Below are 26,338 nucleotides of genomic sequence, written 5' to 3'. Positions count from 1 at the left end.
CCTTATCCCCCAAATGAAACTGATTCATTTATTCTTCTAGAAGTTTTCCATGTGCCAGGAGTGGGAGCTCGTTGCAAAGCAGGGTGGCCTCTAGAGAACACTCTGCTTTATGAGAAGCAGACTCTCAGACTTTACTAGCTACAGAGTGATACCAGGTTCAGCAAGGAATTTCATGTAGTCTGAACAACATGGCGCTAGATCTGTGAGTTCTACACGTAGAATTTCTATCACTTCAAGATTAGGAAGTTGTGGGTTAGTTGACATGAGGCTCAGAGAGGGTAGTGCTGGAGGGAGTAGCATGCTCATAAATTGGGTAGCCCTTCCCTTTTGGATGCAAGAGGGTATATTTTGAATTATGTCCACAGGAGTAAGTCTTAAACCTGATCTTGTTTCATACATTCATGTATTAAATGTGAGAGCAACTTTCTTAAGGAGACTATGGAATCTTGGATTTTGAATATCTTCCAAATAGCTGTTTCCAATAACATTCAAATAACAAAAACTATTTAATATAGGGAGAGGGCTAGATCTCTTGACATCCCTGCTGGATCTTTGAATGAGTTAGCTCAACTCATAGAGTGAAAATAGCACAATGTAGTGGAAAGAGTGCTGAATTTGGAGTCACACTTCCTGAGTTCAAATCCTGGCCCTGTTACTTATTACCTATGTATCCTCTGGCAAGTAACTAAACCTTTCTTAGCCCATGTCCTCACTTGTAAAATGAATGGGTTAGAATGGATGACTTTTAAGGTTCCTTCTAGCTTCAGATTGTGACTGTTCTCTGAAAGAGATCTTTTACTTCCTGGTACCTTAGCCTCTAGAGTAGCATAAATCATCAGATGAAGGTATGGTTACACATCCACAGTGTAGAGGATGAAAGATGAAATGACTGAGGAAACCAAATGTTTGAGCTTCTAAGCATATCAGTTTATTTAAGCAATGCATGCCAACCGCATAACAAATCAAGACCAGGTCTTCTCACCTTTGGCACTGGACCCTGAATATAGGGGGAGACAGATTTTTATATATCAAAAACAATGAATCAAATAAGACCAATTATTTAAAAGAAAATAAGTAACCAAGACACAAAGTTAGGTAATCTGATTTCTAATTGGAGGAAAGATTGGAACTTTCTAAATTGGGAGGGAAAGAGTGAAAAAGTATAATTCTCTGAAATCAGAAAAAGAGATATCCCAGCCCCCCTCCAATGTCTATATTCAATCTAAGGAATGTGGAAACAATAACTAATTGACTAGTATAAGGGCAGTTTTCAGATAGGATATATGGATTGCTTGAAAGGTATAATTGTGGGAAAATTCCTTGTATCAATCTTTTGATCAGCCTGGGTTCCTGGTCAGCATAACCTAGGTCCTTAGTTAAGGGTCTCTAAGCAACAGGTAGAATTGATCCAGTTTTCCAACTAACTACTCAAGACTAGGTTCAAACAATGCATTAAAGTTTTCTTACAATTCTCACAATTGAATAGTTTCCTTACAAGACAGAAATTGGGTTAGTCCTATAATTGAATAGAAAGGAAACTGAGCTAATTCCAGAATGAGGTCACAGGATGGAGTCAGTATGGTTCATTCAATTCCCTCAAATGAACGACTGATTGCCATTCCAAAGTCGGTGAATAATGCCTCCCTTACACCAGCGATGAAGTTTGACCTGTGAATTGGGTGGCTGCTTGAGAGAAGGTTACTTGGTGTCTGAGGAACATTCTATTTCCCCACTTAGAAAATTTCTTCCCCCTAGCAAAAGAAAACTGGAGGATAGCTGTGGCAAACTGGGTAGAGCGCTGGCTCTGGAGTCAGGAGGAACTGAGTTCAAATCCAATCTCAGATACTTATTAGCTGTATGTCCCTGGACAAGTCACTTAATCCAATTGCTTCCCCCACCCCACTCCCAAAAAAGAGCAAACTGGGTAGAAATGATGAATGCAAGCAGCGAAGAGTTAACCACTGTTCCCTTCATTTTTGTAGCCCACAATTTTCCATTGGGCATATTTTCTAATCATAAACTAAGGCATTGCCGCCAACACTGATCTGGAATTAAAGATAGCCCATTCCCTACAAAATCAAATTAACAGTCACTTGTAAAAATGGTTTTGTTTTCGAACTGACTGAAGGACCCTCTATTAGATAACCTCTTTAAGACTGTGAGGGCTTTAAACTTCTATGCCTTTAAGATGTTACTGGGGATATTAGTTTTAGGCGCTCTAAACCAGCTCCCCTCACCCCACAAGCTAACCATTTGCTTACTGAACTGCTTCATTTTCTGCATCTGTAGATCTTTCAGAAACCGCTGATGGAGTCTGAGCTGCTGACAGAAAAAGAGGTGGCTATGATTTTTGTTAACTGGAAGGAGCTGATAATGTGTAATATCAAACTGCTGAAGTAAGCCTCTTTTCTCTAATTACCCACCATGCTTTGCTTTCTTAGTTTCTCAGACTAGTGGTTTTGTGTGTGGGGAGGGGGAGGTTCTTTGTTTCTTTTAATCATGCTCTCTGTTTTTGTGTTTTACTCACACAAATACTTACACAGTCCATAACCCTTTTTTTCAGTCCTTTCTAGAAATGTCTCTGCCCACCCCCTTCCACCCCATTCTCATTGCTGACAATGACATATCAAAAAAATAATTTTGAATGTGATTCTAGGGTTTCCAGAAGCATTTTAATTCTTCCTTCCTAAGTGGCATTTGAGAGGAGTAGAATTGAAAACCCAGTTGAAGGTTTACACTCCCCACAAGGCTTACACTCAGACATATACATGCTCATGCTGGCCAGGAATATTTAAAAAAAATTCTTGGCTCATTTACCTGAAGAATCTTGGAACTATTCAACCTACTCAAATATCAGCTTTCTTAAGGAAATGTGCTTCAGAGTAAGAACTCACAGAGTTGCTGGCCAAGAAGTGTTTCTGTTTCAGTTCTCAAAGGCAACACAGAGCAGTGGAAGGAGGATTGGTCTAGTAGAAAGGATGCCATGTTTGAGACCCAGCTCTGCTGCAGACTAAAGTCAGAAGAAACTTGGGTTCAAATCCTAGTCTGGCTACTTGTTGATCTGGAGCCTGGCTGAGCAATTCCCTGGACCGCCCTGAGAACTGGTTTTCTTTTTTTTTTTTTGTAAAATAATGCTAATACAGCCTATCTTACAGGGTTGTTGTGCGACGGTATCTTGTAAACTCTGAAGCGTAATCCAGGATGTCCCAAAAGTCTGACTGCAGTTGTAAGCTTAGTAGCTACTAAGTACTATAGGGGCAGGTAGGTGGTGCAGTGCATACAGCACCAGTGCAGGAGTCAGCAGGGCTTGAGTTCAAATGTCACCTCAGACACTTGACACTCACTAGCTGTGTGACCTTGGGCAAGTCACTTAAACCCAATTGCCTCATCCTGGGTCATCTCCGGTCATCCTGATGAATATCTGGTCACTGGATTTAGATGACTCTAGAGGATAAGTGAGGCTGGTGACCTGCACAGCCCTCCCTTACTCAAAACAAAGTCAAGCGCTAGTCATGTCATCATTTCTCTGATGGCATGGTCTTCTTTGGCAACGAAGGATGAACATATAGGCTAAGTACTAACACACACACTAGTACTAATACTAAGCTTATAACTGCACTCAGACTTTTGGGATTGCTTTCTGACCCTCTATTTTCTCATCTGTAAGGTGAGGAGACTTAATGGTCTCCAAAGTCTGTTTCAGCCCTAAAATTCTGATTTCTGTGTATAACAGAACTCCAGCAAAACATAGCCCATTATTATATGAATTCATATGGAACACAAATCAGATTATGGTCCTTTAGATTGCAAACCCTCATACAACAAAAGCCTGATATAGCATAGTCTGTAACTGGAGATACATGTTCTTCTTATCCCCTCATACCAGTGTTAAATAGAGCTTCTGTCGTGATATGTTGCAGTCTGGTTTTTTCCTAAATTCATTTTCTCTGGTTTCTAACCCATCAGTGGGTTTGGGGATTGTTCACAAGATGGTAGATGCAGAAACCAGAGATAATGAAACATTTGATCTCCACCAATAAGGCGAGAATTCCATATCACTGGACTTTGGGACTGGGGTTCCAAATATGGTCTGAAGTCTAAGGTCTGAGTAGGAAAGTGGTAAACTCTTCTGGTGAATCATGGAGAGTGTCCTTAGGAGGTGATATCTGAACTATTCTTTAAAGTACAGTCGTGAATTTAACAGATGAACAGAGGAAGTGTAGACATTCCCAGGATAGATAATAGCACGTGCAAAGGTATAGAGATGTGAGCGTAGTGTGTGTTCCAGTGGACAACAGAGAATGTCCAGTTTAGCTGAATATTAGGTGCATGAACAGGAGCAGTTTGAGAAAATGTTGGTGCAGGACAGTGGTGCCAGATGAGAGGAATTTGAACTTTACTCAATGATCAACAGGGACCCAAATGAAGATTTTTTTGACCTATATTTATAGATAAAAAGTATTGTGCTAACAGCAGTATGAAAGATAGGTTGGAGGGGAAAAGAGATAAGAAAATTTTTTAGGAGGTCACTACAATAATCTTGGCAGAGGAATGAGAACCTATAACAGGGCACCATAACTTTATTTGGCTTATAGTGTGGAAATCATGACTAACCTTGTGTCATTGGGAACTGTGGGGGGCTAAAGAAGTCACCTTTCTCCTAAAACTCCTTCTTACATATCTTTTAATGGCAGCACTTTTCTCCCAGTAACTCAGACTTGAAAACTTGAAATCATTTTTACCTTTTCCCTCTCCCTAGCTCCTGGCGAGTCCACCAGATCCTGTCTTTTCTACTCCTACAAAACCTCTTACAAAATAGCTCCCAGCTGTCCACTCTCTCCAGTCTTAGTGGGAACAGGAGACTACACAAAGAGGAAAAAAAATATGACCTATTTGCTTTACAGATTATATAATCAAGTCTCCTAGGGAACTTTGTGATTCTCCTCAAATTTTCCACCAAAGCTATTGAGAGGATTGTCTGTATTTTAACCACTAGAACCATGACCAAGACTGCTCCTATCCTTTCAAGACTGCCCAGGTTCTATAATGAGAAGACCACTCCCCCAAATTTTCCAGCAGAACTAATCTTGCAAATTCAATAATCTTTTAAATGCTGGGTGTCTTCACAGATTTCACCTCAGTAAATTGAATTTTCTTTCTTAAAACTACAAAAAATATTCGCATTGATTACAGTGGGGAAATTTTAGCTCAAAAACAAATATACTATGTTATGGAAAATTTAGCACTGATTTAAAAATTCTTATCTTTCTTCCCTCTCTTCAACCATCAATCATTCATACAAAAAGGAAATGGAATTGGGTTATGCTTTTTTTAGGGATATGTGTTTCAGGGACCAGGACAATAGGCCTCAGTCATAGGACTGCAATAACCCAGGAAAAGAGAAATTACATCTGGGCAGGAGTTTATGAAATATCCCCTAGCTCCAAACACCTCTGTCAGAGAAAAAAAATCCCATGCTTCTGCTCAACAGTTTTCTTCTTCATTCCAGCCCCTGACTTTTTACCTGCCAAACTTCACACTTACACAGGCACACTCTTGTCAGTTTAATCTACATTATAAGCATTTTCCTCATCACGTTCTTCATTTTAGTCAATCCACAAAATAATAAATGAAGCCCTGATTTGTAGCATTTGCTGATTCCAGAAATGTAAATGTTCATGCTGAAAATTTAACAATGGGAAGCCTGTGAGAGCTGACTCCAGCATACCACTGACCTTTGAAGGTTGTATCTTTCCAATCCAGTTTTCAACTCAGCCCTTCTAACATACCAAAGATAACAACAATGCTTCAGAAGTCAACTCCTTATTCCAATTTGTGTTATTACTACAGGGAAGGAGTGGCCAGGGCAAACTCAGAAGTTGGGTAGGCAAAATGCTTCCCCCATCTGACCATCAATTCACCTTCCTTCTGTGAAGCTTATTACACTTAAGTTCTCCTTTTGAGATTGAGTGTGAGATTGAACTTCTTCAGATTCCATTCCAGACCTATGGTTCTGTTAAAGATATTTGGTACCTCCCAGTAGAGAGCTAAGATCAGCAAAGCTCAGAAAAATCATAGAATTTCAGAGTTCTGTTAGCAAAACAAAGGAATTAGCATAAGGATATTTTAATAGACCTGTGTTTGGAATGGATCTGGACCTGTGGGTAAGTCAAACTGGTCCAATAAGAACTTGAACTACAAAAAGGTATTAACCAATTCAATCCTATCTGTCCAGCAGACCCACCGTTAATACTATCTTTACATTCTTAACCTACAGTCAGGAAGTATCTCTGAGTCCTAGCTCTAGCTGCTATGATGGCTAACAACACTGATGTGGGCGTTCTTTTGGCCTTAGACACATGGTATGAAGTTTGTCTTTGTCATAATGTCTTAATAAATGTTAGTGGAACTGAATTTGGTAGCCTTCTCTATCTCTCCCCATCTCTAATTTCTCAACAACATTCTTTCTACTTTCCTCACCTGAGGCCCCTACTATAGTAGCCTCAAACCAAATCAAGTCAATAGGTTTTTATTAAGCGCTTATCATGTGCCATTGACTGTGCTAAGTCGTAGCAATACCCCTCACCCTGAAATGGGCAAAATAGTCTCTTCCCTCAAGGGTTTCATAATCTAGGGGGAGACAATAGGCAAAAACCAAACCAAAACAAAACTGTATGAACAAGATTTATGCAGGATAAATTAGAGATAATCAACAAAGAGAATGTACCAGCATTAAGGGGATCAGGAAAGGCCTCCCTTAGAAGCTAGAATTTTTGCTGGGACTTGAAGGAAGCCAGAAGGCAGAGATAAAGAGCCAGAGAGTTCCAGACATGGAGGACAGCAACTGTCCAGGGTCAGGAGATAAGAGACTTCTTTAAGGAATAGCAAAGAGGCTGGTGTTACTGAATTAGAGTACATGGGGTGAGTTAAGTATTAGAAGATTGGAAAGGTAGGGAATAGGGGAAAATTGGGAAAGACTTTGCACCCCAAACTGAGGATTATATATTTGATCCTGGAAGTGATAGAAAACTCCTAAAATATATTGAATAGGAGGAGTGGGTTAGAGTTGAGGGTTGGAGAGCTGTGGGGGTTGACATGGGGATTGACCAATGCTTTAGGTGAGTGGAGGATATCTTGGTGTAGGCTGTGTTCAGGGAAGACTAGGACCTCTGGTGTGAGGGCTACTGAGCCTTTTTCAGGGCTGTTCTCCACCTTTGGTGTCCACCTGATTCACCCAACTCTCACCTGTGGCTCCAAGAGGCTGTAGCATGCCCAGAGGCCATACCCTGGTAAATCATTTCAGCAGATGGGTTAAACCAAGTTAAGGGAAACTGAAGGGTCTCAGATCTGTCAGTGAATTAGAGGGGAGTCCACCCCAAGCATGTAAAGACTTAGCCCAGCCAAATGAGTGGATGAGAACAATTTGTTCCAATGGCCTTGAAGGAGGCTGAAGTAGGCACTATGGAGCACTTAGAGCTTGGTTAGACATCGAAGACATCAAGGTCATCCACTGCATCCTGAGCCGTTGCCAGTCATTTTGACTTTTGTCTTGCCATTTGACTTCAATGACTCTGGAAGAGATAGTGAGGCTGATGACTTTGGACAACTCTACCTCATTTAAATCCAATTTATGTATGAGTCAAAAGACATCACCTTTACCATTTTACCATTTTTACCTACCTCAAAGTCCTGTGATAACAGGCAATTGACAAGCAGAAGTTACAGATACACTAGAAGCTGTAGTCACAACCTTGAGCACAGGCAGCACAAGTCATGGGTCATCTTCTCATTAGACTGAAGCAACAGTGAGATTCAAGAGACCCCTGGGTGGCTGAACCTTTTGGAAGGACCATACTGCCTACCTCCTGGCATGAAGAAGGGGCTAGAAAAGGTGCCCTAAAAATTATCTGCTTCATCCAACCCTGGCTTGCTTAGCATGACAAGCAGGGATCATACCCTTTGGTCAAAACACCAAAAAGTGTACAAAAACATTTGCAAAGATGATTTCACTCACTATTTAGTGCATGGAATGTGTGCACTCTTGTGGAAAACAAAAAATCCAGTAGACTTGAAAGACCAGCAACTGTTGTTGCAAAAGTATTCACTCTCAATGTCTCTGAAGAACTTTGGAATTGATTGTGAGACATGGTAGACACTGGCACAGGGCCACCCATCATGGCATGCCCACATCAGAGAAGGTGCTGTGTTCTATGAACAAAGCAAAATTGCAGTTGCTCAAAAGAAACATGAGATGTACAAATTTAGAGCCATCTCCACTCCAAATTTTCACATGGACTATTTGCATCCACTCTACTTGTAGTAGAGGCTTCTGAGCTCATATTGGTCTGATCAGCCAAAGTCAGAGACATTATCCAATATAGCAGTGCCATTTTGGTCTTCTTTGGGAATGAAGGACAACCACCACCACCACCCCAATGGAGGGTGGCTTAGACTGGGGAGAGACTTGAGGCAGAGATTACCAACCAGAAGGCTATTGAAGTAGTACAGGTGTTAAGTATTAAGAGCTTACACCAAGGTAGTGACAGAATGAAAGAACAGGGGGCATTAGAGGTCGTATTCTACTTTTGTTTTGGTCTGTAGACTTCAGAATATTTTTATCTATTATCTATTGCCTTTGAAATGTTGATTAGTTTATTAACCACTGTTCATAGTGCTTCTATAGTGCTTCTGTTTCTTTAAACCTTCAAATCTATAAACATATGTGTATATGTATATATGTGTATGTATAGATATACCCTCACCTATGTGTATATACATATATGTGGATATATAGATACACATATGTATTTATACACACATGGATATATAGCGATATACATGCATGTGTACATACGCATGTGGACATACATGTGTGTATATCATTCATGTACATATGTGCATGTTTAAAATCCAAGGGTACCAATCAGAGATCTTTACACAGGGTAACATAGGGCATAGGGAATGTATGACAGTAAGATGACACCTAATAAGGCAATGAGTTCCCCATCAAGTGGAGGATGGATGGATGATGAATTATGGGAATGTTGTCAAGGGCATTGCTGTTCAATGTGTATTGGACTAGATTACCTGCAAGTTCCCTTCCAACTCTGAGTTCCATCATTATAGATGGGATAGCCACAGCTGCTCATCAAGGAGAAAATTATTCTTGGGACTGTAGTTATGGTGACCAGAGCAATATCATTCCAAAGCCTGGATGAAATCTGCAGAGATTCTTATTCCTTAGTCTAATCTTTGTAAGCCAGAATCCTAGCCAGTCCTAGACTTGAAATAGAAATCCAGAGAAGGAAACTGAAGTAGGACCCATAGGGACAACATATTCCAGGTACCATTTAAGTGAATTTAGGACCAGGATTTTGACTAAGCATCCAAAAGACTACAGATACTATGTCTTGTACCTGTAGTGAATAGTATTATCTTGTTCTTTCATGTTTAAAAAAATCCCCCTTTACTTTCTTCCATTTTTTTCTTCCATTCAATCTCTTTCTACTCCCTCAATCATATTTCTATATCTTGGTTGATATGGGAATACTGTTTTCTTGAAGATCATAATATGGTAGATTTTAGAGCTGGAAGCTGTCTATTGGACAATTCACTATATTTCATAGGATTGTAGGTTTAGAGCTGGAAGGAACCTTAGCTGTCATTTAGTATAATTCTCTTATTTTATAGCTGAGGAAACTAAGGCCTAGAGGGCTCAAGTGATTTACTCAAGGTTGTATAGTTATTAAGTGGCAGAACCAGAATTCAAACTCAGGACCCCTGGTTCTAAATCCAGCACTGTTTACAAGGCATCACATAGATTCTTTGTTTATCCCATAGATATCATGGTTTTTCTATCCATAGTAGATTTCGTTTAATGGTGTCATTTGCACCAGAGGTTCGTTGGCATTCAGGGTTTACATCTTTAAAAAGACGACAGTGATTCCTTTCAGAAATGACATGTCACCTACAAGCCGATTCCCAAATACTGGTGAACATAGCATTCTTCTCCCAAGACAGTTCCCAAGTGAATGTTGTTAGTTTATACCTGTAGTTTACCATTGCCTGTTTGTTTAATAGCTCACAACATCCCTTTCTGAAAGTATCAAGATACTTCTCTTATTTCAAAGCACTAGCCCATGCCAACCAATACCACCCCCACGGATCCTACTGTAGTCTTCTGTCTCTTCTCAGATCTACCACAGCCCAAAACTGGCCTGATGGATTGTGGTATTACCCTTAGAAGGTCTTAAGCAGCTTGGTAGACTAGCTAGACATATTCTATATTTTGGCTAAAGGTACAAACAGTTATAGAAAGCCCAAAGATCCTAGAGCCCTTTTCTAAAACCATCCTTGGGTCTTTTTCGAGGTACTGTAGTAATCACATATCCTTCATATAACACATACTTCTAAGTTTAATATGTCATGCTAAAAGGCCCAGAAGTGTTTTTCATGACAATACATGCACCAATGCATGTAGCACAAAACCTTTGAATCATCCTGGAACCCATGTCCCTAAATGACAACTGAAGTCTCAGTCTTAGAGCTTTCTCTTTGAAATTCCTGTGACTCACGTTCCTACCCAGAGTTTTCCTATAGGAACATTAGAATTTGATTCATGTCTAGGACTCCACAAAAAGTAGAAGGGGCCTTCAGCGCCTCCACAAGAACCAGTGCTAATAAAACTGACCAAACAACAGGTTTTATCAAAAAAAAAAAAAAAGCAAAAAAAAAGCAAATGACTGTACCCAAGAACCTAACAATCTAAACCCTTCCTCCATTCCTCATACCTATGAAGCTCCACCTCCAAGAGCATCAACTTAAAATACCTGTACTCTGCTGTGTGGGGCCTCCTGTAAGAGCAAAGCATTCAGATTGCTGGAGAACCCCTCTCTTCTCTCTGTCCAGCATCTCTCTAGCCAACTTACATCCTTTGGAGTCTTTTGTGTAGCTCCCTTTTAAACAAAGAACCCTAGAGTGAAGCCTAGGTTTATGAATAAGCCATGACTTTCATCAGCAGTGTTGAGACCACAAGTACCCAGAATAAGGCAAGTTATTGCCTTGTCAAAGAGCTGACCCAGACCCTAGAATTTCATACCTTATTCAGTGAATACAAAAAGGAGATGGAACTTTAACTGGGGAATTTCTAGGCATGTCCTCCATACCACTAAAATCCTGCCACTTTTTAAGACCAATGAAAATGTTAATATGTTATCATTTCTATACACATTCATTCAACAAATGTTTACTAAATGCTTACTACTTGTGAAGGACTTTGCTCTCTACCTGTGCGTGCTTGACTCTCAGGGCCTCAAATGTTGTGGTCCTGCCCACAAATGGCATTTGAATTCTTGCCACGTAGAACTGTCCATTTTCTAAGTTTCAGTGTTATACCACACTTGTAAATGAATCTTAGGTAGGCCATAAAAATATTCATGGGACAGAGAGCCCTTGTATAATATGACCCCTAAAATTTAAGCAGTTGTTTTCCAAGATCAATACATCTTCCTAATTCCACCACCAGGTCTTCTCAGTTTCTAGGACACAGCTTGAATTTATTACTGTATTTGCAGGCTATTTTCAGAATCCTTGTGTTTCTGCCCGATACCACCAATTAGCTATTTGTAATGATGGAGAGAATTTGCACAATAATCTGTAAAGTAATTTATATTTAGCTCTGTCGATGATAATAGAATTGAGGGAGGCATTTAATTTACCTCATGTTTTGTTTTGCTTCAGCTGATATTAAAATGAGCTACCATTTCCTTAGGATTCACCAATGGGACAGTTATAGAGGTAGCTTAGAGGCATACTTAGAAGGGCTAAACCAGGTATATTTTGTCCCAAATAATCCATAAAGGAATTTTCATGAATGGAAAATGGGGTGTTTGACTATGCTTACCTGAGCTAGATAAGAAAAAAATAAATCTTTTCCTCACCAAGATTAAAAAAAATCTCAATAAGTAGTTTCACCTTCTAGCAAGTGGAATTGATGTTCTGAAGTCTGCAGATTGGGTAAGATTCATTTTCTTTCTTTCTGTGTCTCTTAAATAGATCTATTAGTGACTTGGGTTTCTAGTAAATATCATTCCTCTACGAGGACCAGAAAACCATTCCCATATACTGGCAGTCATTGTGTGAAAGACAACTTCTCTTTCCAATGTAGGGCCCTGAGAGTTCGGAAGAAAATGTCTGGTGAGAGGATGCCCGTGAAGATGATTGGCGATATCCTGACAGCCCAGCTGCCCCACATGCAGCCCTACATACGTTTCTGCAGCTGCCAGCTCAATGGAGCGGCCCTCATCCAGCAGAAGACAGACGAAGTCCCTGAGTTCAAGGAATTTGTCAAAGTAAGGAGTTGAGTGAACACCAGCCAATGTCTTCTTTAGAGTTTGTCCTGTACATTTTGTTGGCTGGGTGGACAGAATTAATAGTACATTTAAACACAGTTTTAAATGTCATAGTTGTCTGCACTGCAGGGCTAAACTGGGGGGGCCTCAAGAAAGCTGGCTGTCCATAGGCCCAGAGATCCCATCCCTTGGCTGTCATTCTGGCTTGGGCACTGACTTTCACGATTGGCAGTAACAGTAACAATTCACATTCATGTAGCACTTAACTCTGTTCCAGGCACTTTTCACAATTTTATTTCATTTGTTTCTAACAACAACCCTGAGAAGTAAGTGTTGTCATTCCCCCCATTTTACAGATGAGAAAACTGAGGCAAATAGGGTTAAGTGACTTGCCCAGGTTCACACAGCTAATAAGTGTCTGACACCAGATTTGAACTCAGATCTTCCTGATTCCAGTGTGCCATCTCGTTGCCTTAAATCATCTTATTAGGTTCATTGCCAGAGGATCTTTGCCACTAGAGGGAATCCCACTGCTTTCCTCCTTTGCTTATTTTTGTGTGTGAATAACTTAGGAACCACTGTGATCATTGAGGGGTGCCATAACAGTCAAGGTTGCCAACAGAGAAAGTAGGAGGAACATGACCCAGTGGCCCAGTGATTTGTGCCTGCCTGTTCCTTTGTGATCCTCTTCCTAGGTGTGGCAGTGATGCTATCAACAATATGGGCATGCCCCCTAATTCTCCTGGGAAAAAAATAGAAAGCAAATTAAATGTAATCACTCAACAAGTGAATTTGTCTCCACAAATAGCAAGATACTAGCGAGAGGACAATAACCTGTAATTTTCCCGCTTCATTCTGGGAGACCAAGCATTTTCATGTCTATGATGTCCATGTTTATTGCACTGCCATCATCAACAAATACTATTGAATGCCTCCTTTGTACAAGGTCCTGCGTACGTCTGCTTTTGAGAGTTATTCTGACAATAGTGTTCTGGATCTAGAGTCAAAAGAACTGGGTTTAGAGCTCCTCTCCGACATGTGCTAGCTTTTTACCCTGGCCAAGTCACTTTACCTTTCTCAGTCTCTATTTTCTCTTCTGTAAAATGGAGATAACATCTACATAGGATCAGGACTATTGGTAGTGTTAGGTTCTAGGGCAAAAAAATGAAGATTTCTAGCTTCTTATTACAGTTAATTGTGTGCTTGTTGTCCCCCCTCTACTTACTTGACTGAAGATTCCTTGAGGACAGTTGTACATATTATTTACACATTGTCATGTGTATTATTAACTATTTAATGCCTAGCCCATAGTAGGTGCTCAATAATTGCTGATTTGAATTGAGATGAGAGTCATAAGACATCTGTCTACTGTGGTGTAGACTCTGTCTACATTAACGTCTGGTGTGCTAACACTCATTTCTGGGATGATAGGGAAGGAGAAAAGGAGACTGAAATCCTAATGTTGCATCCAGTTTGAACATGAACTCACTATTGGATGGGTTGAATTTGACCTTTAGTTATACACTGGCTTTCTTAAAAGCAATTTAAAAAAACAACTGTATATAGAAAAATTCCTCTAGGGAATTGATGAGAGATTTTGGCATTGTAAACTCCAGGTCTGCCCTTGCTTCTGCTGAGGTCTCAGCCCCCCAGAGGGAAGTCGCATTGTAATTCCTAGATTTTTAGGTAAAGGTTGCCTTTCTGGTATGGTTGTGCTATTATACACCAAGCTGCTTTAAAGTGATTTCTAGATCTTAAGCTTTAAATGAAGCTGAGTTCTTGTGTGAGTGGGCTCAAGGAACACCCATCCACTTAGCTGGGTTATTAAGAAGAATGTAGTGTTCCTTAAAAAAAAAGAAAAGGAATGGAAGAAGGCTCTTGAGGTAAAAACAAAAGGAGAAAAAGAAAATGAAGAGGCAGAAGGTGACCCTGACCTGGATTAGAAGAGTCTAAGACTGTGACAAAGATGAGAAAGAGAAGAAGAATCCTGAATATTTGGAACTAAGTCCTTGATTTAAGGCTTTTTGCCTAGGCAGTTGTTTTGTGTGACAAGGAATGAAATACAGCCGCATAGAAACTGTTGAGAGAGAGATCTGACAGTAAGGGTCAGACAAAAAAAAAAGAAGCATCAGTGGCAAGTGATTCCTTGCTGAGGAGTGCTGAGGCAGACTAGCCTAAACAATGGAGTTCTGCTGCTTTCCCACGGTGTGTGTCCAGGATATTACAGACCACTTCCCAAAACTTGCGGAACTGGAAAACTAAATTTAGCTATGTTTTGGAGCACTGGAGGTAGAGAGAAGGGGGATGAAGGATAAAAGAAAAGACAGGATCCCTTGCTTCTTGGGATGGATGAGAGAGAAGGCTGAGCTATTTAACTTAATGATTTTGTTTTGGAGCTAGGAGAATATTTGAACTAGAAAGGATAGAACAAGGATAGCCAACAGGGATTTAAAACCCAACCTAAGCAAGGTGATAGTAAGCATGCGCTATGTATGGGTCTCTAATGGATGCGAATCAACGTAAAGATGAATTGCTTCCAGGGGTATTGAAAGAACTGACTACTCTGGTTTCTGAGCTGAGTGTTTATTATGGGTAACATTTGAAAGATGGTGATGAGGAAGATTCAAGAAAGACATTGTTATCAAAATTTTCAAAAGGAGGAATAAAATGGAATCTGAAAACTATAGGCCTTGTTGAGGCCTTAACTTTAATTCCTGGAAACATTCTATAATGTATAATTAAGGGCATGGAAGTTCAGGTGTGCCTCCACAACATGTCTTATGGAAAGCTCCTGCTTTCCAATCATCCAGCCCCAATCCTAGTTCAGATTTCATCACTTCTGGCTGGGATTATTGTTGTAATGGGCTTAGATTTAAGTCTCCAGCACCCAGCATCTCCCCTGTTTAATCCATCCCCTGTAATGCTGCCAAATTGATATTCCTAAAGCTCATTTCTGGCTATGTCACTCACCTGCTCAAGAAAGATCAGCAGAAGCTGGTTGTTAAATATGTAAAGGGGAGTAAAATGTAAGGATTCCCAGAAAGTAGGAGACAGTGTGTCTTCTGCCTCTCATCTCAATTCAAAGCATTTATTGAGTACCTACTATGGGCAAGGCATTAAATGATTAATAATACACCTAACTGTGTATAAAGAAGACTTTACATTTGTTCTTGGAGGTAAAAGGGAGTCACTGGAGTTTATTGAATGGGGGGAGGGTCATGGTCAGACTTACACTTTAGGAAAGTCATCGTGGCAGTTGAGTGAGGACAGATTGAATGGAGTGGGGGGGAAGATGAAATATGGAAACCAATTAGAAAGCTATTGCACTAATCTAGAGGAGATGCGATGAAAACCCAAATTAAAATAGTGGCTTTATGTGAGTAAAGAGACAGGTTCATGTGTGAGCATTATTGTGAAGGTAGAAACAACAAAATTTGGCAATGGTCTGGAATTTTGGGTGAGTAAAAGTGAGGAGCTGTGGATGACACCAAGACTGTGAGCCTGAGTGACTGCAAGGGTGCTTTCAGCGGTAATAGAGAAGAGTGAAAGGGGGACTGTGATGAGATCAGTTTTGGCCACATTGAGTTTGAGTTATCTGTGAGACATGCAGTTTGAAATGTTGAAAAAGCAGCTGATGTTGTGAGATTGTAGCTCAGGAAAGAGATCAGAGCTGGGTATACAAACCTCAGCATCATCTGCATGGAGGGGATTATGGAATCCCTGGAGGCTGATAAGATCACAACTGAGAAGAGGCCCTAGAACAGAGCCTTAGGGGATACCCATAGTTAATATAGGTGCAGAATAGACAAGAGTCAAAGATGAGCCTAAGTCTGCGAGCATAGCACTGAAATAGTGAAGTCCAAAGGAGAAGCACATTTAAAGGAAAAGAGATTCAGCACAGATTTGGAAATGTTGAGTTTGAGTTGCTTATGGGAAATTCAAGTGGATTTTCTTAGAGCCAGTTGGAGTTCTCAGGCTAGAGTTCAGAAGAGAAGTCAAGATTGAAAATAGAGATTTAGGAGTTTTCTGCAGAGATAAGAGTTTATTGAACTCATTGGGACTGAAGTAAGGGAATAAGCATTTAATAGTGCCTTCTGTGTGCCGGGCATTGTGCTAAGTACAACATCCTCACAGCATCCCTGCGAGGTAGGTGCTTATTATCCCCATTTTACATTTGAGGAAACTGAGGTAAATAGAGGTTAAATGACTTGCTCAGGGTCTCATAACTGGTAAGTATCTGAGATGGAATTTGAACTCTCTGACTCCAGGTCCAGCACTCCATCCACTGCACTACCTACCTGCCTGAATTAGATTAGTGTTGAGAAAGAATTTAAGGGCATTGAGGAATGCCTGCCTTTGGTGGTTGGGAAGAAGATGAGGAGACAGTGAAGGAGTCAAAGATAGAGTAATTAGAAAGGTGGGAAGAGAACCAGGAGAGGATGATATTTCTGAAACCAAGGAAGAAGAATAGGGAGGATTAAGAGTTTCAAATGGTGCAGAACAGTCATGAAGGTTAAAAAAAAAAAGGCCATAGTACTGGTGATTAGAAGGTTACTCCCTGTAGTTATTAGCTTTCTGAAAGGGAAAGCTGCACATTTCTCAAGTCTAATTTTTCTTTTTCTTTTTTACAAACTCTGTTTTTTTCAGAGATTAGCCATGGATCCTCGGTGTAAGGGGATGCCACTCTCTAGTTTTATCCTGAAGCCTATGCAGCGCGTAACAAGATACCCACTGATCATTAAAAATGTAAGTACCTGTCTTCATATTGTTTCAGTCCAGGATTATTACTAATTGTTCTGTTGGCATCTCCTTTGCAGAGATCATACACATGGCAATGGGAGTTGGGCACTTGTACTTTGTGACTGTAAGGCAGAACGTAGGTAGAAAATAGCCATAGAATAGACCAGTGTGTGACCAGATTCTTGGAGTCACTGTCTCATAGCAACCCTGTATTTACTTCTTGACTCTAACAATGGGATGTTTAGCAAATCATTTAATTTCACTGGGCCCTATGGTTCTAAGATTAGAAAGAAAATAGGATCCCTACCTACTTCAGAAGACTGTATTGAGGACAATGAGTTGGGGGAAGGTACATAGATCTCAGGGTCCTAGATGTCCTCCTAAAATAGAGGTTTGGGGAAGAGCCATCCAATCAGAAGGAGTAAATATCAGAGGTGGGATCTGAACCCAAGTTCTCTGACTCCAGAGCTTATTCCTTTTCTACTGTATCGTTCCACCTCCTGTTACATATATTGTACTACATGAACTTCAAAGATATTCTGACCTTCAGGAGCAAGGGGACTGGGAAGGATAGGATGCTTATTAATTGGAAATATATATATATATATACACAGATATATAAATAAATCCTATTATTCCATGCTTTACTTGTTAGTCTATTATACTGAATCAACTGTGGGACTACTTAAGATGATAATAATAATTAATAATAATAGTAGTAACTAGACTTTACACAGTAATTCAAGGTTGACAAAGTCCTTATAAATGTTGTTTCACTTGATCATCACAGCAACCCTGCAAGGTAGGTGCTATTATCATCCACGTTTTACAGATAAGGAAACTGATGCAGACAAAAATTAAGTGACTTGTCCAGGATCTCAGAGCTAGTGTCTGAGGCTGAATTTGAACTCAGGTCTTCCTGACTGCAGCACTTTATTTGCGCCACTGGCCCACTGGACTTAACATAGTGATATATCCAATTAGTTAAGGATAAAGTTACAGTGTGTTTCAGGGGCTAAGACACCTAAGATCACTTCCTCCAGCCCAGGGTTTGTGATAAGCTGGCACAGATCCCTTCAAGGGTGGGGGAACCTGTGGCCTTGAGGTCGTATTTCATAGATTTATTCTGTGAAGTTTGGATTCAGTCAAAGGACTGCACTTGAGGACCTAGAGGGCCACATGTGGCCTCAAGGTCTCTGGTTCCCCAGCCCTAATAGACTGACTATTCCTGGTGGAATTCAACTTCAGTGGTCTATGGTCTAGGGAGTCATAAGCTTTAAAGAAATTTAAATCTTAATTCTTGCCTTAGCTTGAGCCTCTATCTCTTTGTTACTTCACCTTGTGGAGGTCTGATTTTCAAAATGGCTGTGAAAATCCAGTACTCACACAGCTTAATGTTATCCGTGTGGGTATAAAGAGTAACCAAGAGTAGAAGAGCCTTTAGGAGAAGATCCTGCTGTTTCCACTCACTAATGTCCAACATGGATAGCACCCAGTTCAGTCTGAGTGGGAGAAAAGACAAAAAGGACTTATTTTTTGGTCTTCTGCTTCTCATTTGTAGATCTTAGAAAACACTCCTGAAAACCACCCTGACTACAGTCACTTGAAACATGCTTTAGAAAAGGCTGAAGAATTGTGTTCCCAGGTCAATGAAGGTGTACGTGAAAAGGAGAATTCAGACCGGTTGGAGTGGATCCAAGCACACGTGCAATGTGAAGGCCTGTCTGAGGTAGGGACCTTAAGGGGTGAGGGCAAGGGAAGTCCTCACTAGAATGGTCTCGCGATCTGGAAGGAGGCTGTGGGGAGGAGGCAGATAAGATCTGGGAAAGAGGCAAAACTTTCAACTCCCAAATCCTTCTCGCCTTTTTTTAGTTTTTCTTCCTCTTCTATTCTGCTTTGTTCCATGTTCTCTCCTTTTCTTTCATGCATGTGTACATATATATCTCTTCTTGGCCATGGGAAACTAACCTCCTTCATCCCCAACCTGCTCCTCCCCCAAGTTATCTAATCTGGGACTGGGAAATAATAAGAATGACTAATTAGAGGAAGTCATTACCTCCATTATCACTTTGCCTCAGCTTCTACTTATTTTCTATCTGAACATATAAAATGAGAGATCTGGACCGTATGATTTTTAAGAGCCCTTATAGATAGAAAATTCTTGGATTCTTTGACTCATGTCAGTGTTGGTGAGGCAGGAAGTCTTGTGATGACCTGCCCATCACTGGATTATCAGTGAGAATAGCACTGCCTTACTAGGGATACTTGGCCATGATAGTCAGTCAGTCAGCAAGTATTCATTAAATGCTTTCTATGTGCCAGGTACTGTGCTAGGCACTGGGCATCTAAGAAAGGCAAAAAGACAATTCCTGACGTCAAGAAACTGACATTTTACTATTGGAGATAATGTACAATAACTGGAAATAGAAGACATACGCATATGTGTATAAATGCATACATACATGTATGTATATACATACACACATACATATATAGTACAAATGGAAAGTAATCTCAGGGGAAGGCATTGAAGGTAAAGGTGGGGTAAGACCTCTTTCAGAAAGCAGGATTTGGTTTTGGTCTTTTTAAAAATGTTATTTTTTCCCCAATTACATACAAAAACAATTTTTAACATTCTTTTTTTAAAGTTTTGAGTTCCAAATTCTATCTTTCCTTCCCAACCCTTGCCCCCTCCTTGAGACAGTAAGCACTCTGATATAGGTTATACATGTGCAATCATGTAAAACATATTTCCATATTTGTCATTTTGTAGAAGAAAACAAAAAAAGAGGAAAGAAAGAAAGTGAAAAAATAATATCCTCTAGTCTGTATTCAGCCATCATCAGTTCTTTCTCTGGAGACAGCATGTTTCATCATGAGTCCTTTGGGATTGTCTTGGATCATTGTATTGCTAAGAATATTTAAGTCATTCGCAGTTGTTCATTATATAATACTGCTGTGTATGATGTTCTAGTTCTACTTACTTCACTCTGCTTCAATTTGTATAAGTCTTGGCAGTTTTTTTCTAAAATCATCCTGTTCATAATTTCTTATAGCACTATAATATTCCATTATAATTATATACCATGACTTGTTTAGCCATTCCCCAGTTGATGGACACCTCCCTCAATTTCCAATTCTTAGCCACCGCAATAAGAGGTGCTACAAATGTTTTTGCCCAAGTAGGTGCATTTTAAAAAATCTCTTTAGGATACAGACCTAGTGGTATTGTTGGATCAAAGGGTATACATAGTTTGATAGCCTTTCTGGCATAGTTCCAAATTGTTCTCCTGAATGACCAACTCCACCAATTTTGCATTAGTGACCCAGTTTTCCCACATCCCCACCAACACTGATCGTTTTCCTTTTCTATCATATTAGCCAATCTGAAAGGTATGAGGTGGTAACTGAAAGTTCTTTTAATTGAATTTCTCTAATCAACAGTGATTTATAGCATTTTTGATATGATTGTAGGTAGCTTTGATTTCTTTGTCTGAAAAGTGCTTGTTCATATTCTTTGACCATTTATTAATTGGGGAATGACTTGTATTCTTATAAATTTGAATCAGTTCTCTCTATGTATTTGAGAAATGAGACTTTTCTGTAAATGAGATACTTTCTGTAAAAAATTTAGAAAGCAGAATTTGAACTGAGTCTTGAAGGAAGCTAGGAGGCAGAGATGAGGAGGTAAAGCATTCCAGTCATGGGAGACGGCCAAGATAAGATGTAGAGTCAGGAGATAGAATATCATGTGTGAGGAGCTGAATAAAGATTTATTGTAGCTAGAGGTGAATCAAGTGTAAAAAAGGTCAGAAAATTACAAAGAGAACAAAGAGGTGAAGAGTTTTAAATGTCAAGAGGAAGACTTTATATTTGATTTGGGAGGTAAATGGGAACAAATGGAGTTTATTGAACAGAGAGGTGATATGATCAGATCTACACTTTGGTAGCTGAGTAGAGGATGAATTGAACTGAGGAGAGAAATGGGGGCAAGGAGACTGATTAGAAAACTGTTTCAGTAGTACAGACAGAAAGTAATGACAGCCTACGTCAAGAAAACATATATAAGAGATGCCATACAGTGAATGCAGATATAGAGTCAATCAATGATACTGAGGCTGCAAAGTTATGAGAGTGGGTGACTGGGAGGATAGTGGTACCCTTGATTAACACAGTAGAGAAGTTTGAAAGTGGGGAGGATTTAGGGGAAGAGATAGTGAATTCTCTTTTGGATATGTTGAGTTTGATATACCTATGGGACATTCAATTCAAAATGTCCAAAAGGTAGTTGTTGATATAGGACTATAGCTCAGGAGAGAGACTGGAGCTGGATATATAGATCTTAGAATCCTAGCAGCTGATAAAATCACCAATGAAGTAGCATAGAGAAAGAAGAGAAGGCAGTCCAGGACAATGCATTATGGAACACCTGTGATTTATGGTCATGGCATGAATGGAAACCCAGCAAAGAAGACTGAGAAAGAATAGGTAGGAAGAGGACCAGGGATGATCAGTGTTATGAAAACTTAGAAAGAAGGAGATTATCATGTCAAAGACTGCAGAGAGGTCAAAAGGCCATTAGATTTGGCAATTAAGAGATCTTAAGGAGACCCAAAGAATTCTCATATTTTCCAATGCTGTGGAGTATCCCTGATCTCTTGTATAAAAGGATAGAGTAGCCTAGTGCTCCTTTTCTCTGAGTCAAGTCTCCAGTGATCATAGGCCTAAAACGGAAGCTGCTCAGAAGCTACCAGTAAAGTTTCCATCGCTACAGAAAGCAGTATCAAGCAAGATGGCAGCTATTCCATCTAATGGTTCAGCTTGTAGCTCCCCATGACTATCAGAGAAAAAGTCTGAATTTCGTTCTGGCAACAGCTCTGTGGAGATGCCTGACTGCTCTGGGAAAGTGAGCCCCCACCATCTGGTTTTCCAAAACCAGAGCCAGACCACTGGTAGCAACCTTTTTTCGGACATTGATTCATCCATTCATGACAGCTATATTGGAATCCTTGGAGCATTCAGGAACTTCCCGGATTGCTCATGGCACAAGCACCTGTGACCTGGCCCAGGGGTCCATGATGAAAGGGCATGTCATGGATTCTGGCAAAGCCATGCTGGGCTTTCTGCACCTGGGCCAGATTCTGAAGTCTCAAAGTCCATTTCCCTCCTCCCTTTTTTCCTCCCCTCACTTCCTTTCCCCCTCCCCCATCCTTTAGATTAAGCAGGCTGCTTAAGTATAGAAGGTGTTGTGTTGTGTGTTTTATAAAGGCAAAACACCAAAAGTAAAGACAAGAAACTATTTTTCTTTTATTATCCAAGTCACCTAGATGCTTTCCAGCAAGCTCAGTAACTTTATTTACTTTGTACTCAAAAGAAACTAATAAACTTTGGACAGCTTTGAGAAAAAACAAAAAAACCCACTCATTGGCCTTCCTTGGTCAAACATTAACTCAGGGAGGGCCTGATTTATAGGCCTGGGATCCCTTTTTCTGCCCCTTAGGCTTAGGTAAAGAAGAAACTTTTCCAGATGCTTGGAACCTGAAAGGAGGGGCCTGAAAAGGAACCTCAGACACACCTTAGATACAGATGGATACACACAGGCCTGGACACCTTTCACTTTGCTGGTTGGAAATTAGGACTAGCTGGATTCTAATTCATGGGGATGGAGTGGAATGGTAGGTGCAAAGGAATCCATCATTAAAGCTTAGATTTTAAAACTTTAGTCAAGTAAACAAGCATTTTATTAAATACCTAATCTGGACCAGGTGCTTACTCCTGGTTTTGCTGGAGACCCCAGGCCTTCCCTTTTCCCACCTCCGTTCTCTTGAGAGCTGGCTCTGGTGGGCTGATTGGAGAGGGACCAGGTAGTTGTTTACAGCAGGGAGATTTAAACTCTTAGCCAAAGCAGGAGGGAGCTTAGGCTTTATACTGGATGAGATTCTCTCTGGGCCTGTTGAAGTTCCTCCGACCTCAGCCATAGTCCTTGACATTATTCTCTCCTGCCACCCCCTCCATGACAAAGTTCAGAGCTTGAAGGCTGAGGAGAGGCATGAGCTGCTACATAACTCAAGGACCAAAAGGCCATCTTTAAGCAGTTCCATTTCAGGGGCTTCAACTAGAATTTGGGGTTCCAGACAAGAATCATTCTGAAAGTTGGGAAACTGGACCACCACTTTGAATGGTTCAATATGTACAATAAAATCTGAATCACCTTGAGTTCCAAGGAATAGGTAGGCCTATCTGAGAGGGACATTAACCTCAACACCATATGGTAGGTGCTTAATAAAATGCTTAGTTGACTGACAGGTTCATTAAACAAGTGGTGGCTGAGTTTCTGGTTTAGACTATTTCTCTTCTCCTCCACTCCCTTCCCCCACTTTCTCTTCTGCTTCCTCAGTGAAGATAGCTGAACAGGGTGGGTGAGGGGAAAGCACAGGAAACCAGAGACATTGGAGCAGAATCAAAGACTGTACTCAGCAGGGGAAAACAGGCACAGGGCAGTATGTGTAATGTGAAATGTTTCCTTGTTCTCAACATTAGAACTTGTAATCTTGCCTGCTCCCCAGCATCCTCATCCTGTGTGTGTGTGCAGAAATTTTGTTTAGTCAAATCTGAAGCAGCTTAAATAGTTTTTTCCTTCTCTTACAATGCCCCAATGTGGGCAACAGTGAAATGATGGTTTCTACTACTGGTTTGCATCTGATGACCTCTTTAATATTTCATGATAGACTAAAAGATTTGGAAAACAGCAGGAGTCAGATAACAATTCCCTCTCTCCTGTAACTTAGAAACAGGGACCCTGAAAAAAAACCTAGCATAAACTGACGCATGAACTCATGCCTCAAATAAAGTTGGTGTATTAATTAAAAGAGACATGCAGAAAGAGATATGGAGAGAGAGAGAGAGAGAGAGAGAGAGAGAGAGAGAGAGAGAGAGAGAGAGAGAGAGAGAGAGAGAGAGGAAAGGAGGGAGAAAGAGACAGACAGAGATAGGGAGAAGGAGAGAGGGAAACAGAGAGAGAGAGAAGGAAGAAGGAGGAAGAGGAGGAGGAAGAGAGGGAAAGGCAGAGAGCTATTATTGGTATCTTTGGAGAGAGCAGTTTTAGTTGAATGATGAAGTCAGAAGCCAGCCTATAGAGGGTTTAGAAGAAAATGAGAGAAGAGGAAGAGGGACCACCCAATTTAGATGGCTTTCTCAAGGAATTAACCATCAAGGGAAAAATTAACAGATGGTCTGATCAAATGAGGGATTTTTAAGAATGAAGGAGATAGGTGGGTTGGTAGGTAATAGGGAAGGAACCAGTAAATAGGGATTTGGTCTTCCTTCTCAAAGTTTGGTTTTGAAAAAAAGTATCAAATACCAACAGAATTACACCATGCCATCTCTACTTTCTATTCCAAAAGTCTATTGGAAATGCCAACAGAGCAAAAGAAAACTGTAGAAAGTCACTTTCCCATGCCAGGTGTGGTGGTGCATACCTGTAATCCCAGTACCTGGCTACCAAGGAAGCTGAGACCAGTATATCTGAGCTCAGGAATTCTGACTTGTAGTGGGCATGGCTAATTGGATGCTGATCAGACTAAGCTTCATGAAGTTTGGAATCAATAGTGAGCTGTCAGTCCTGAGGGCTCACTAGGCTGCCTAAGGAGAGGTGAATTGACCCAGGTTGGAAATGGAATAGATCAAAGTTCTGCTGATTAGTGATGAGATCAGGTCCATAACTTCCAGCCTGGACTATATGAAGAGACCCGGTCTTTAAAAAGAAAAAGTGTCTCCTTTTCATGCTCTCTCCAAAACTGATAGCCTGCATTAAAAGGGATATCACACTGCTTTTGACTGAATCTTAGAAAATTTCAATAATGCATGAGTCTGTGATCTCATGAATGTGGATACCCACTTCATGAGTATCTGTTTTCTCAGCTTGTGTAACTTTTGTCTATGTTCTCCTCCAAATCCTGTGTAGACTATCTACCTGATGTGCTGAAGGACTTCCTCGAAGTATTTTGTATCTGTTATCCCTCATTCTTACTACACAATTGATTAGCCTCCTCTACTGATCATACCCTCCCTTTAACTCCATTTTTAGTACACCAATCATCATTATTAAAATGCAGCAGCTGGCTTACATGAACTGTGAGTTTCTCCCTGGTCTTTGGGCCACCTACAGTTTTATTTCTTTGGAGAACATATGATGTTCTATGATTCATGGCCATTTAGCAAGACTCAGAGAACACTAGTGTTTTTAAAAAATGGTCAAGGATTGTTGAAAGAACTGCTAAATGTCCCCGAAGTATTTCAGCTTATTCTCTACTCCTGTTCTGTTCTGGATCCTGGTCAGAGTCTACATGCAGTGTCTGTTGAAAATATTACTACAGTAACAGCGACATTGTGCGATGATCAAATATGATAGACAGTTCTTCTCAGTAATATGATAATCCAAGACAATTTTAAAAGACGAATGATGGGAAAATACTATCCATGTATAGGGAAAAAACTGATGGAGTCTGAATAGAGATTGAAACATACTATTTTTACTTTCTTTTTTTTGTGATTTTTTTCTTTTCATTCTGTTTCTTCTTTCACAACATAATTGATGTGGAAATATATTTAACATGATTGCGCAGTATAACCTATGCTTGCTGTCTTGAGGAGGAGGGAGGGTGAAAAATGGTAAGCTGAAGATCTTATAAAAATGAACATTAAACACTGTCTTTACATGGAATATGTATTTATGTAAAAAAGAAAAAAAAGAAAATGTGTACCTATATGATAGACGAAGTCAGTAAGCTACCTAGTCACCAGCATATGATACACTATTTTCAAACTTTTCTCATCTCAATATTTTTCTACACAGTTAAAAATTTTGAGGCTCCCACAGAGCTTTTGTTTATGTGGATTATAACTACCAATACAATTAAAACTGATAATTTAAAAAAATAATAATCATTTCAGTTACACTTCTAGAAGCATAATTGTTGCTGTAAGAGGCTGGAAGCCCTTGGAAGCTGGGAAGTTCATTCCACCCCTGTGGCTTCTTCCTCTGATTGGTTGGTTCCTGCTGGACTTAACATTCTAAAGAAACTACCCAGGCCAGGCATGTCTTCATTCCTCTCCAGCGTCTACTATGGACTCTCCAATTTTCTTCACCATTTCCCCACCCCAATTCTGCTTTAATTTCCTTTTATGTGTTATAATCTCCTACTTAAATATAAGCTCCTTAGGGACAGGGACTGCTTTTTCTTCAAGTA

At 40.2% G+C, this 26,338-nt stretch overlaps 1 protein-coding gene across 16 annotated transcripts in view; it reads left to right on the top strand.

Moving 5' to 3' along the window:
* Positions 1-26,338, top strand: part of ITSN1 (intersectin 1) — a 279,156-nt gene that overhangs the window by 235,834 nt on the left and 16,984 nt on the right. For 15 of the 16 annotated variants that reach the window (XM_072616851.1, XM_072616849.1, XM_072616843.1 and 12 more), the window contains 4 exons: positions 2,290-2,396; positions 12,167-12,350; positions 16,998-17,096; positions 18,652-18,819. In XM_072616851.1, the coding sequence (XP_072472952.1) occupies positions 2,290-2,396; positions 12,167-12,350; positions 16,998-17,096; positions 18,652-18,819 (558 nt within the window). The remainder of the gene's footprint in view (positions 1-2,289; positions 2,397-12,166; positions 12,351-16,997; positions 17,097-18,651; positions 18,820-26,338) is intronic. The other variant, XR_011968537.1, reaches the window with a different exon arrangement.

This window comes from Notamacropus eugenii, chromosome 5, assembly GCF_028372415.1.
Source record: "Notamacropus eugenii isolate mMacEug1 chromosome 5, mMacEug1.pri_v2, whole genome shotgun sequence".
NCBI classification, from domain to species: domain Eukaryota; kingdom Metazoa; phylum Chordata; class Mammalia; order Diprotodontia; family Macropodidae; genus Notamacropus; species Notamacropus eugenii.
The sequence above is the reverse complement of the archived record's forward strand: the minus strand, read 5'-3'. Positions and strand labels throughout refer to the sequence as shown.